This window comes from Camelus bactrianus, chromosome 4 (genome assembly GCF_048773025.1).
Source record: "Camelus bactrianus isolate YW-2024 breed Bactrian camel chromosome 4, ASM4877302v1, whole genome shotgun sequence".
In the NCBI taxonomy this organism is placed as follows: Eukaryota; Metazoa; Chordata; class Mammalia; order Artiodactyla; family Camelidae; genus Camelus; species Camelus bactrianus.
Genome location: NC_133542.1, coordinates 68224928 through 68238615, shown reverse-complemented (window position 1 = coordinate 68238615; position 13688 = coordinate 68224928). Strand labels below are relative to the sequence as shown.

The 13688-nt window shown below is 42.8% G+C and overlaps 1 protein-coding gene across 2 annotated transcripts in view; it reads left to right on the top strand.

The window, feature by feature from the left end:
- The first annotated feature begins 6060 nt into the window (after positions 1–6060).
- Positions 6061–13688, top strand: part of PSMB7 (proteasome 20S subunit beta 7) — a 55936-nt gene continuing 48308 nt past the window's right edge. For both annotated transcript variants that reach the window (XM_010956153.3, XM_045517558.2), the window contains exons 1-4: positions 6061–6198; positions 6620–6713; positions 7486–7583; positions 8829–8969. In XM_010956153.3, the coding sequence (XP_010954455.1) occupies positions 6137–6198; positions 6620–6713; positions 7486–7583; positions 8829–8969 (395 nt within the window). In that variant the 5' untranslated portion in view covers positions 6061–6136. The remainder of the gene's footprint in view (positions 6199–6619; positions 6714–7485; positions 7584–8828; positions 8970–13688) is intronic.

The following is a 13688-nucleotide window of genomic DNA, read 5'->3' as shown; positions in this document are numbered from 1 at the left end:
CCCCCCCCCCCCCGTCTGCTCCTTCTCTCCACCCTTTGCTCACTCCTCATCTTTACCTTTCTGATAAACATTACTGTCCCTGGCCTCTGTCCTTGGTCCCTTCTCTCCCTGTGCCCACTCTGCTGCAGCATCTCATTCTCACCTGGGACTTGCACAGCCTTCTCTCTGCTGTCCTTCACCTCTCCCCCGGGCCCAGACCGCCAATGCAACATATCCCAAAGGGATCCACGTGGACCTTTCTGCCACCATCCATCCTGCCGCCCAAGTCAGAACCCCAGAGAATGTCAGAGCCTCCTTTTTTTCCGCTCCTCACTTCTAATCTCTGACCACATCCTGTCTGTCTGACCTGTAATATTTCTTGGGACTGTTCCCTGCTCACTGTCATCATTGCCATCACCTTCATTCAGACCATCTGCCTCTCCTCCCTGGTCCTTGGCTGTAGTTCCCTCCCCGATCTCCTATTTCCAGAGACTCCCTGTCCAGTCCATCCTTTGACCAGCTGCCAGGTTGATTTTCACAACACGCTGATGTGAGGTCCTGCCTGCCTTAGTCCCTGCTGAGTTTCCAGCTTCCCACCCCCCCCTCATTCAATGTTCTCCAACATGCCGGGCTGTTCCCTGCGCCACGTGTCTGCTCAGGCTGCCCCTCCTTCTGGAGTGCGCATCCCCTCCTTCCTGCAACCCCAGCTAGCCAACTCCTACTCACCTTTGTGTTTTGTTTACAATCCCATGTTTTCTCTGAAGCACTTACTGATGCCTCCCCCTCCCTGGGGGAGCTGTCCCCTCTCCTTTGAGCCTCTTCGTACCTTGTGCAGTCCCTACCAGAACCTTCTGGCTCTTTACCTGATTCCTGTATCCATTTCCCTCGAGGACAGTCATTGTGTTCCTGAGCCCAGCACAGTGCCAGACACGGAAATGGAGTTTGTTTAAGGGATGTCTGGATGAATGGATGAATGAGTAGGGTAGCATTTGCCTCACTGTGGAAGGGCGCGGCAAGTCTAGAGCCACGGTGAAGACGTGGAGCTGGAGGCACAGTGTCCACATTCAGAGGCGTGGCTTGAGGAAGCATCTGTCAGCTGTGGTCCAGCAGTCTTCAGGACACATTGTCTTTGGGTGACACACTCTGCTCAAATTCCGTTTGTCAAGCAGGAAGTCCATTCTCCCAAGAGGGGTCATGTTGCTTCTCTGCTTACATGCCTCCCATGGCTCCCCAGTGCCCTCAGGACAGGTACAGGCTTCAGAGCCTACATAGCCCTTCATAATGGGAGGTATTCTCGTGATTTCCTTGTGACTTGCACAGGCCTTAAATGGGAAGAAGAGAGGATACCCATTCCCCTTCCCCATCAGCTGGGTAGGCAAACTCAGGGCTTATCTCATCTGCTGTGGTTAAGTAGTTAAATTCCCGTCTCAGAGCCTGCTTGCAACGACTGGGATTCTGTGGGTCTTGGCAGGGCCCCAGAACCTGCTAAGCACCCAGGAAGAGTCTGGAGAGGGTGGAGGGACCCACACTGCGATGCTGTCATGTGTCTGCTGTGCCTTCTTACCGCAGCCGTGTTTCTGTGGCCTGTGCAGCAAGACTTGGCTCCCAGGTGCCATGCCAGGGCCCTGAAGCCTGGAGCAGCTGCTCTAATTCATGCAAAGGAAGGCGCCCAGGTTCTCCCTGTCTATTTATAGCTTATTTATGAAGAAGGAAAAACAAGGGCCCAGTTGCCTTAGCAACCGGGAGCATCATGGGCTGCTTTCCTTGCAATGGGAAGATGGCCAAATCTCCTTGTGGGGGGCGCCCCCGGATGCGTGTGTATCCTGATAGAGGACGGGGGTGAGCCTTCCAGGGCCTGTCCCACACTGGGCTCCTAGAAGCCTGCAGGTTGGGGGAAGTGCTTGCCAGGCCCTTGGAAAATCCAGGCTGGGGCACCGAGGAAGGGTTTAATAAATACTGAATGAATGAACGGATGAATGAATGAAGTGCTTTACAGTTTGCTCTGCCTCTTCTTACTCAGCATGCAGGAGGCAAGGGAAACATTGTACTGTGCTCTCAGTTCACAGACGAGGAGACAGATGAGCGATGAAGAGATCAGCCTCTGATCACGCAACTGGGAACTGGCTGAGCTTGCCTTGCTTTTGTTCTGGCAAAGCTGCAGGGAACACGCGAACTTGGGTTCCAGCTGGACCATAATTGCCAGGGTCAGGAAAGTGGTGTTGTGTCTGGTCTGGGAGCCATGTGGTTTGAGTGGTGATTCTGCCACTCATCAGCTGTGTACCACTTATCACCTCGAGCCAAGTGACTTTACTTCTCTGGGCCTCAGTTTCTGCATCTGTAAAGTGGGGCAATGACGACACGTCCTCAGGGACTACCCGCTCCCTGAGGGCAGGCACTGTGTCTGTCTCTTGCTCATCTGTTTTCCTAGTGTTGGTCCATTCCAGATGCTTAGGAAGACCATGAGATCTTGTATATAAAGTGGTTCGAACAGAGCCCAGGTTGTGGGGTGCTCGCAGGGAATGTTGGTTGTTACTATATTATTAGGAAACTGAGGCACAGAGAGGTCACATAGCCTGAGGTCACACAGCCAAATCCAGAGCAGAAGTGGTAGCTATACTAGTGAGTCAGTTTTGGTGGCCCTGCCAGGGATTAAGTGGGACAGTGTCCAAGCCCCGGTGAGGATGTTCTGGATTGAGCTGCAGTCCTGGGGGACAGCAGTCCTGTTGGACAGGGAGGCTGAAGCAGGGTGTCAGGGGGCGGGGGATCCAGAGCTGCCCTCCCTACTGTTGGAGGTACCCAGGCCCTGCCCCAGGCGGAGTGGAGTTTCCTCCGCCTCTCCAGGGCCAGACCCAGGCTGCCTGGAGGCTCTCTGTCGCCCTCTGCTGGGTTCCAGCTGCCTCTGCTGGGCCACCTCCAGAGGCCGTCAGACAGACAATGCCATCTCCTCAGCTCAGTCTGGGTGTGGAGACCACACCAAAGAGATCTGGTTAGGGAGAAAAATGCCCCAGGACAAACTAAGATCACTAGTCATTTCCACATCATTCCTGGGCTCCTCCAGCTCCTGCCGTGGCCAGACACAGCCCCACCACCGTCCTCTGGAGGCTGAAGGCTGAAGGCTGAAGGCTGCTTCATCTCCCCTGGCTGCAGCCCCGTCAGACTTGTCCCTGTTTCCTGAGAACAAAGTGTGCCCAGACTTTCTGTTAGGTTTCTTTGCTCTGTACCCCGGGCCTTTGTTTGTGTGTCTGTCCCTCCTGCCTTCTCACCCCGTGAGCTCACACCTGTCCAGTGACAGCATCCCACCTCCACGCAGCCCTGAGCGCACCGGGCTGGGAGTCGTTCTGGGGACTTCTCCCTCAGACTGTGAACTCCCGACATGTATTTGTTTTTTAGGGATCTGCTGGAGCAGAGTACCACACACTGGGTGGCTTCAATAACAGAAATAATGGAAATGTAGTGCCTCAGAGCTCTGGAGGCTAGAAATCTGAAATCAAGGTGTTGGCAGGCCTGATTCTTTCTGGGGCTGTTCCAGATCTCACCTAGCTTCTGGTGGTTTGCCGCCAGCCTTTGACGTTCCTGGGCTTAATCTCTGCCGTCACATTCACATGGTGTTCTCTCTGTGTCTCGAAGTCCCCCTTTTAAAAGGACATCAATCATACTGGATTAGGGTCTACCCTAATGACCTCATTTTACCTTGACTACCTCTGTAAAGAGATCTTATCTCCAAATAAGGTCACGCCCTGAGGTACTGCAGATTGGGACTTCAACATATTAATTTGGGGTGGGGAGACACAATTCAACCCATAACATGAGGAGAGGAAATCCATCTGGTTTATCTTTGTGTTCACTCCCTCAGGGGGGAGCCCAGAGCAGGAGTGAGGGAGATTGATGAACATTGAGAAGGCAGTCCTTCATTCTATAGTCATTTCCTGACCCCCACGGCATCCAGGGCATGTTGAATTATCGCCTGTCCTGTCTAGGTCTTATGGAGTTGAGTCTCTCTCATTAGGAAGTGGAATTCTCTAGAGCAGAGTCTGTGTTTTCCTTTTTACATTCACCAAACCAGAAAGTTGGTGACACAGGAGATACTCAAATTTTTTCATTGGTAGATTCCTGTGGAGGCAGATAGGCGAAGTGTCATTTTCCCAATTTCACACAAAAGACCCAGAAAAGTAATGAAAAGGAATTTAACCTCTGACAAATATTTATTGAACACATCGTTGTGACAGGCACTGGTTCTGGGTGATTGTGATGCCATTCATTCATTCATTCCTAGAAACAGGCTTGACACATGGTAGGTGCTGAGTAAATAAATTAATTCATTCCACAGTTATTTGTGCTGTGATTTACTTGCTATGTAAATTTTAGCACGTTACCTTATTTCAGTGAACGTTAATTTCCATCAGAAAAGTGAGTTGAATTACATAGCTACGTTTGAGGCTTGTTCACAGGATGAAATGAATGGGCTATTAACAATAACAGCTATTCATAGAGAAGCTGCTACCTGCCAGGATAGATGCTCTCCACATACAGTTTTCAATTCTCACAGCAGCTTTTATTTTTTAATTGAAGTGCTGTTGATTTACAATGTTGTGTTAGTTTCTGGTGTACAGCATAGTGATTCAGTTACATATTTTTATATATATATTCTTTTCCATTATAGGTTATTATAAGCTATTGAATATAGTTCCTTATGCTATACAGTAGGACCTTGTTGTTCATCTACTTTATATATAGTAGTTTGCATCTGCTAATTCCAAACTTCTAATTTAATCCCTCCTCCCCATTTCCTCTTTGGTAACCATAAGTTCATTTTCTACGTCTGTTTTTGTTTTGTAAATAATCACAGCAGCTTTTTACAAGTTGAACATAACATAAAATTCACCATTTAAAAATGTACAGTTCAGGGGCTCTTAGTATATTCACAATGTTGTGTGACCATTACTACTATCTAATTCCAGAACATTTTCATCACCCACTAAAGAGACTCTGTATCTGTTAGTCATTCCCCATTCTCTCCTCCCCTCATCTCCCAGTCACCACTAATCTACTCCCTGGCTGTGTGGATTTGTCTAGTGATGACGTCTCATAGAAATGGAACTGTACAATATGTGGCTTTTTGTGCCTGGCTTCTTTCACTTAGCATAATGTTTTCAAAGTTCATCCCTGCTGTAACATATATCAATACTTCATTCCTTTTCCCCCCTTTAACAGAGGCATCAGGGATTGAACCCAGGACCTCGTGCATGCCAAGCACACACTCTACCACTGAGCTATACCCCCCACCCCCAATGCTTCATTCCTTTTTATGGCTGAATAATATTCTGTTGCACCAATGTACCACATTTCATTTATCCATTCATGAAGTTGATGGACATTTGGGTTGTTTCCATTATTTGGCTATTATGAATAGTGCTGCTATAAATACTTGTGCATAAGTTTTTGTGAACATCCGTTTTCAGTTCTCTTGGGTATATACTTAAAAGACAATTGCTGGGTCTATGTTTAACTTGGGGGGCAACTGCCAAATTGTTTTCTGGAGCAGTTGTACCATTTTACATTCCCACCAGCCACATACGAGGGTTCCAATTTCTCCACAATCCTGCCAGCACTTGTTATTTTCTGTCATTTTGATTATAGCCATATAGGTAGGAGTGCAGTGGTATCATATTGTGCTTTTGATTTGCATTTCTCTAATGACTAATGATGTTGAACTTTTTTTACGGGCTCGTTCGTTTCACAGCAGCCATTTGAGGCAGTTGTTGTCTCCATTTGACAGCAGAGGGAACAAAATCAGAGTTCAGAGGACTTGTTCATTGCAAGGAGATGTGCCTGGAACTTGGGTGTGTCTGTCTCCGAAGCTCCATGTAGTCTAATTAGCAGTAGAAACTCCTTTGTTCTGGTGCGTAGAAGGCCTGGCTCTGGTTTGTCCACCTTGGACGAGTCCTTTCCCAGGTTCCGGGGTTGAGTTTCTCCTCCGGGCCACTTGGGGCGCAATACTCCAAACATCTCCGGGCTCCTCTAGGAACCCGTAACTCTAAGATCACTCGCTGTTGAAATTTGCCCCGCCCCTTCAAGCCCCAGTCGCCGGCGGCGCAGGAAGTGCTCTGCTCTTTTTCTTTGCTCTCCGCCCCCGGCCCGGAAGCACTTTTTCGGGAAGATGGCGGCTGTGTCAGTGTATGAGGCACCGGTTGGAGGGTTCTCTTTTGATAACTGCCGCAGGTCAGACCATGCCCGGGGCGGGTTTCAGGGCGGGGGTGGGAGTGCGGTGCCGGGGTCGGAGCTGGGCTGCGGTCTGAGCCGGGAAGTCAGAAGGACGGGTGGACGGCAGGGCCTGCGGCCCGCGGCCCGTGTGACTCAGGGGAATCGTGGCCTGAGCATGGATTTCTCCTGAGGTCGGATCTGCTCTTCCACTTTCCCAGCGCACCCGGACACCCTCTATTTCCGTCTCCTTAGGCAAGATGCAGACACTCTTTACTGAAAAACGGAACAATAGTCCGCTGTTGCGATGATTCAGTGTAACAAATGGGCGTGAAAGCAAGTAGTTTTTTCTTTTCCCGAGTTCCCTATTAGACACTCTTTGTGGCAGTGCAGCGCAATGGGTTCCTACCTTTCAATGCTTTATTCTCTCATTTGCTCTTAGAAATGCCTTTTTGGAAGCCGATTTTGCAAAGAAAGGGTTCAAACTTCCAACGGCCCGGAAAACTGGGACGACCATCGCAGGGGTGGTCTATAAGGTAAGCGGGGACAGGCCTAGATCAGCAGTGACTGAACTAATTACAAGGAAACAGGCCACTTGGCAGCCTTTACTTCTCTGGGCTGTGTGAGGAAGGGCACGTGTTACAGAGTACTACATCAGGAAAAGGTCCTTTAGGAGAGACTGTTTGTCAGGAGAGTTTGTGCACTTATCAACAGTTTATGTTCTTTCCTCAGTTTGCAGAGTTTTTGACAGGAGACCGGTTTCTTTTCCGTCTTAAGTTACTACTTTAGGAAGCAGGAAGAAGTAATGGGAGCACACAAGATTTGTTAATTTCTTTGCTATCTCTAACTTTGGGCAGGTCACCTATTACAGCCACACTTTCCTATCCTTCAAATAGGCGTAATAACTCCTGCCTTTAATTATTGTAAGAGTGATAAACGGTAACAGGTTATTGTAGTTAAAGGTAAAGAGTTACATCTTTTAAAAAGAAATTGAGAGAGGTGGCTATTTTAATGGAAGACTTTTCCCATACTGGCTGTGTGATTTGTAAGGAATTCACTGAATCTCAGTCTCATTTGGAAACAGGAATGATAGTTCCTACCACCTCCTCAGGGTTCAACCAATAACATTTATTAACAAACCTTTTCTTGAATTCTGAAAATACAGCACAATATTTTTGGTAGGAGTTTCGGCGGGTGGTGAGGAGGTGGTTGGGGGAGCAGGGGATGGTCAATGTTTTTCCTAAGCTGGGAGAGCTGCGGTTTATATATGTAAAATTGTTTGAAAATATGTATTTTTTAAAAAAATAGGATGGCATAGTTCTTGGAGCAGATACAAGGGCAACTGAAGGGATGGTCGTTGCTGACAAGAACTGTTCAAAAATACACTTCATATCTCCTAACATTTAGTAAGTATTGATTAGTTTGAGTAATTCATACTTTAAAGCTTGTCAGGGTTAAAATTGAATTTACTATGTTCTTCTCTAAAACCTGTTTTTCAACCTGTATTTTCTTCCTGTCTCCCTTAAATGGCATTTCCATCCACCTAAGTTACTCATCCTGAAGTCCTCTCTTTGCTTTAGTCTTCATTTCAGTTGGTACTCAGTTCTGCTTCCTGTGTGCATCATGAACCCATTCCCTCCTGTCCTTCCCTCTACTAAGGCCTTGGTTCAGATTCTTTTTTCTCATCTGGACTATTGTGATCATCATTTAAATGGTCTCTCTGTCTTTGGTCTTTTCTCTATCTCTACTGTTCACTTTTCTCCCATATTGGATTTGGTAAAAAAACAGGTCTGTTTAAGTCCCTTTCTCCACTAAAAACTTTTCAAGGGATTTTTCACATTTCCACACTGCTTTCAGGATAAAATCAAAACTTGGCATGATATTTGAGATCTTGCACAATCTCACAAAAAGCTTACCTTTTCATCCTATTTAGCTGCCATTATCCTGTGTTCCAGTTATACCTGGACTGTCCCTATTTCCCTCATGTCCCTGCCCCTCTCATCTCTAAGTTATTTCACTTTGCTTTTGCCAGCCGCTCTGCTTGGAAATGCCCTTTCTTCTCTGCTTGTACGGTATTTTTATTCTGTTCTTCCAAATCTAGCTCTTATGAAACCTCTTGTCAAAGATCAGAATTAATTGCTCTCGCCTCTAATTTCCTGTAGCATTTTGTACCTATGCTATTATAATGTATTATATGAGATATAATTTTTATCTGTGTGTGTCTTCTCCATTCAACTTTGAAATCAAGTTCTATTACTGTGTCATATTTTCTTTTCAGCACTTGGGAATGACTGGTACCTAGTAGTAAATACTTGGTATTTATTTAATTGTAGGACTTTTAACATGCCTTGCTCTTTTGGACAACTTGGATATAATTCTAGGAAAAGTAAAATACACACTCTGTTAGGAACACAGAAACTAATGATTTGAAATGTTTCATTGGGCTACAGAAAATATATTTGCGTGTAATTAGATGTGCGCTCTTGATTTTATGATTATTTAAGATTGGTTAGACAGCAGTTACAGTGCAGATGTACTCAAAAACATCTCTCTGCACACCTGAACCTTGTGGAAGTTATCCAGAAAGCTCTGCTTCTAATTGAGCCCTTTGGTAATTGAATTTCAGCTAAGTTTCTAATTGTATTTTTTAGTTGTTGTGGTGCTGGGACAGCTGCGGACACAGACATGACAACCCAGCTTATTTCTTCCAACTTGGAGCTTCACTCCCTCTCCACTGGCCGCCTTCCCAGAGTTGTGACGGCCAATCGGATGCTGAAGCAGATGCTTTTCAGGTGAGGTTCCAGGGTAGGAATTTCTATAGCATCTTTTTCTCATGTTTTAGATTTCAGCCAGAGGAAGCCTGGAAGCTAGAGAAAAAGCATTCAGAAATACATATTTGATTCCAGAAATTAGTGATTACTTTTAATTTCATGAGGCTTTCGATAATGTGTTTGAATTTATGGGATTTTTTTCCCCAATAAATGAATCACATGCCACCAATTAAATCATTTTCTGAGGCTTAGGGTATTAGATAAAAAACCATTTTTTGTTCATAGTAGGAAAGAGCTGGAAGGAACTTTTAATTTCATCTTGTGAACAGACACAAACAGATGATTGTTTTTTCCTCCCTCTTTTAGGGGCAAGATAACAATGAAATGAAAAATATTTGTAGTTGGCTGTGAGTGGATATAATATTAGTATTAACCAAAATTTATCTCTTTGTGCCAGGCCTAGTGTGAAGTGTTTTGTGCGTTTAACTCTGAGATAGGGGTTATTAACATGTCTAATTTATAAGTGAACAAACTGAGGCTTAAAGAGGTACAGTCATTTGTCTGAACTAAACCTTCATTCCCTGCTGACTCCCACAGGGAGTTCCTCTTAGTAGTTTTGTTTCTCTTTCTTCCTTAATAATCACGCCGTCACTTTATGTTTGTATAGTTCCAGGCAGGTTTCAAATTGCAAGTCCATTTTCTCATTTGCTCCTCATAAAGAGAAGAGAGGCAGTGTAGTGTAGTGGAGATAGCCTGGCCTTTTACTCTTGGGTTGGAATATTGGCTCCTTTAGAGACCTGCTTTACCTTTAAAAATTCTCTCTTCTTTCCTTTATAGAATGCACATCATGATACCTTTTTTTCCTTTTTTGAAGTTGATCAAAACCCTTTATTCTGGTCCTTATCATTCATTAAGCAGCCTACACAAAACATTTTATCTCTGCCCCAAGCGGCAGCAGCTGCATCCAGGCCTGTGAGAGTTAAAGGGGAGCAGGAACAGAAGCAAAGATTGTAAGCTGGCAGCTCACAGGCCATATTCAGTTTATAGAGAGATTTCATTTGGGTCATAGAGTGTTTTTTTAAAAAAATAATGGCCAATAATTATAAATTGAGAGCTTAGAATTTAAAACACGGGTTTCCAGCTTCTTTTGATAAAAACTCATAACATGGGTGGGGTAACACGTGGCAGTAATCTGGAGCTGAGTGGCGGATGTTGCCTTTAGAAGTGGAAGCGGAAGGTCTGTCAGTCCTGGCCTGGTTCACTTCCCTGTTTCCTGCCTGGCCCTTGCCTTTGAGTGAATTTGCAGTCGTCATCTACAAGTGTGGCCTGGCCTCCAGGCTCTCAGTAAGTGGATGTGAGGTTTAATGTAGCTGTGTAGCAAGGCTGGTAGTGTAGTTCCCATTTTACAGTGGAGGATACCAGGGTTTATGAGTCATAGGGGCAAGAAGCCTACTCATATCGGCCTAATTCCTACTCTGGCTGTACTGAGCCTTTATGTCAGTGATTCCCGTTTATTCATGTACATAATCATCATCCTGATCCTGGAGAATTATCACCTATCAAATAAATTCTCCCAGTACAGTGTGAGAATTTGTTAAAGCACATCTGTTGTCAAGATAATCTGAAGACATTTGTGACTTTGATTTTAAATAAAAGGCTCCCTCTGGTGGTTTCTGTGGTGCATTACATTTAAGACAATTTTTAAACTTGTAAAATTGTGGTAGTGTATTTCAAGATTGCTTGCAATGTCATTTAAAGCATTTCGTTAAATCTAGTAGATATTTCTGTTAATCTCTTTAGAATATTTTAGGAATCCTAAATTCTGTTTTTTTCAAGTATTTTATTATTTTTAGTTAAACATACCTTATAAAAGTTAAATTTTATCCAAGTTTTGAAAAGAACACTTAAAAATTTAAGCCAGGATAATTATGGTTCTTTATGTCTTTTGACATTTTTGTTGAATTACATAAAGTGAGTCACTAGTATAAGGGAAAAACGCATAGGATTTGACTTCAGTCCTGTCTATAGCACTTGTATTTGTGTGGCCTTGGGCTGTTCACCTCACCTTTCTTAGTCTCAGTTCCTTCCTCAATAAAATAGGGGTAATAGTTCTGTCTCTGTAACTTTTAAGGAGGAAATGAATAAACAAATAAAGAAATAAGGCTTATGACAATGCCTAGTACAGGGCCTGATACACAGTTAGAGCCCCATAAAATTCAGAGACTGAAAAGGAATACAAGGTGTACTCTTCTTGCTATTACTGTATTTCTTCCCCCTGAATAACCCATTTCCTTGTATGTGAATCAGGGAGAACAGAAGTTCTGATAAGAAGAAGTGGACATCTTTTCTTTATCTAAGCAGTACTTTTTTTTTTTAATAGACTGTATTTTTCTAGAGCAGCTTCAGGTTCATAGCAGAATTGAGCAGAAAATACAGAGAGTTTGCACATAGCCCTCCCCACCGACACATACATACTCCTCTACCCTCAATATCCCTCATCAGTGTGGCATATTTGGTACAGTCGATGAACCAACAGGGACAACCAAATTCCATAGTTTACATTAGGGTTCACTCTTGATGTTGTACATTCTATGGGTTTTGACAAATGCATAATGACACATAGCCACCACTATAGTATCATACAGAATTTCATTGCCCTAAAAATCCCTTGTGCTCCGTCTATTCATTCCTCCCTCCCTCCCTCTCCCCAAAACCCTGGAAACCACCATCTTTTTGTTTCTGTAGCTGTGCCTTTTCCAGGATGTCATTTGGTTGGAATGGTACAGTTTGCAGCCTTTTCAGACTGGCTTCTTTCATTTAGTAATGTCTTTTAAGTTTCTTCCTTGTCTTTCATGGCTTGATAGCTCATTTCTTTCATTTTTTTTTTCTGCACATATATTTTTAAGTTTATATATACGTACTATTTATTGTTTCTAAGAACATTTAGAGCTTTAGCTTTTTAAATTTACATAGTCATCAAAGGAATAAAACCAATTAAAAAATAAGAATTAATTTTAAAAGACACATACACCTTACTATTAACAGCAACATTATTTATAATTGCCAAGATATGAAAGCATCTTAAGTGCACATCAATAGTTGAATAGATAATGAAGATGCAGCATATATGTGTGTAATGGAATACAACTCACCCATAAGAAGGAAGGATATTTTGCCATTTGTGGCCCTACATTCACTTTTTTTTTTCCACTTCAAAAGTACTTCAAAGCAATACTTTTATTTTACTTCTGTGGTGGCTAGATGTAGAAGATACAAATAATACTTGTTCCTTCTGAGCACAGAGCCTCTGTGTTGAATCCAGCAGAAGTCTTTGTTATATACTGTTCTATATTCTGGAGACTATTTGAATATGTAGAGTTTCTTTTTATTTATTTTATTATATTGTACTTTTTTTTCTCTTACAAAAGTAATATATATTCATTGTGGAAAAGTTGGGAAATACTGAAAAGCCCAAATTAAAAATAAAAATTTTGCCTTTCAGGGAGAATTATGTTCTGGTTGGGTGTATATACTTTTAGTATTTTATATTTATTCATTCATTTGATCCTTCCTTCTGTGTTACTAGTGCATGTTCACAGTAAAAAAGCTAGAAAGTGTAGATTAAATAGAAATTATCTGGATTTCTACCACCCATAAGCAGTTGGTGCTAACAGTTAACATTCTTCAAGTTTTTTCCTATGTTCAATAATACATATTTTGTTCTATAAAAATGAGATCATGGTTGTGCATCCTATCCCACAGAATAACCTAATCTTTTCACCTATCAATGCATCATATTGGAGCATTTCAAATGGAAAATAACCTTTTTATAAATTATTAAAGTAATATATGATCATTGTAAAAAAATGAGACACTATAGAAATGCTAAAAGAGGAAAGTAGTAGATTTCACCTGATATTGTGCTACTTAAAGACATGCATTGTGAATCTTTGAGGTCTTGTTTTTTCAGACCTTTTATGCTGTGCATATATACTCATTTATGCATTTGCAGAAATGAAATCCTACTATATGTGTTGTTTTGTAAATGACCCTGTTCACATAATAGTATAATGTGAATATTGTTCCCATTAGTAGAAGAGCTCAGCATCCAGAGATTTTGTCTTGAGCCCATGGAGTTCTGGAGACCTGTAACTCTCCTGAAATAGTAAAAAACTTGTGTATGTACACTTGCCATGGGCGAGGGTTCCACAGTTTTATTCACTTTTTCAGAAGGGTCTGTGCCCCATAAAAGTTTAAGAACCATTAATCAATATCATAGTTTTTGGTGGATCACAGTAATCTGTCTTATTAACCAATTTTTGAACATTAAGAATATTGCCTCTTTTAAGGTATTTAAGATATTGCAAGGTATTCTGTGAACCTTTTGGAACATTAGAACCCTTAAGTACTTGTGTTATTAATCCTCTAGGCTATATTCTAAAATAAATTCCTAGAAGTGGAATTGCTGTGTAAAGATATGCACATTTAGCATTTTGATACATATAGTCAAAACTGTCCAAAAAAAAATTGTACTGAGTTGCGCTACCATCCGTGTACGAAGAATGTAGCGTGATTTTTAATGATTGTGACGTGTTCTGTCGTATAGCTGTATTAGTTTAGCTGATTCTCCCTCTGACTGTTTCCACTTTTTTAGCATCACAGTTACTGAAGTAAAAATTCTTGTGCATTCATTGTTGCGTATTTGTCCTTTTATATCCTTAGAATTAGAATCCTGGAAGT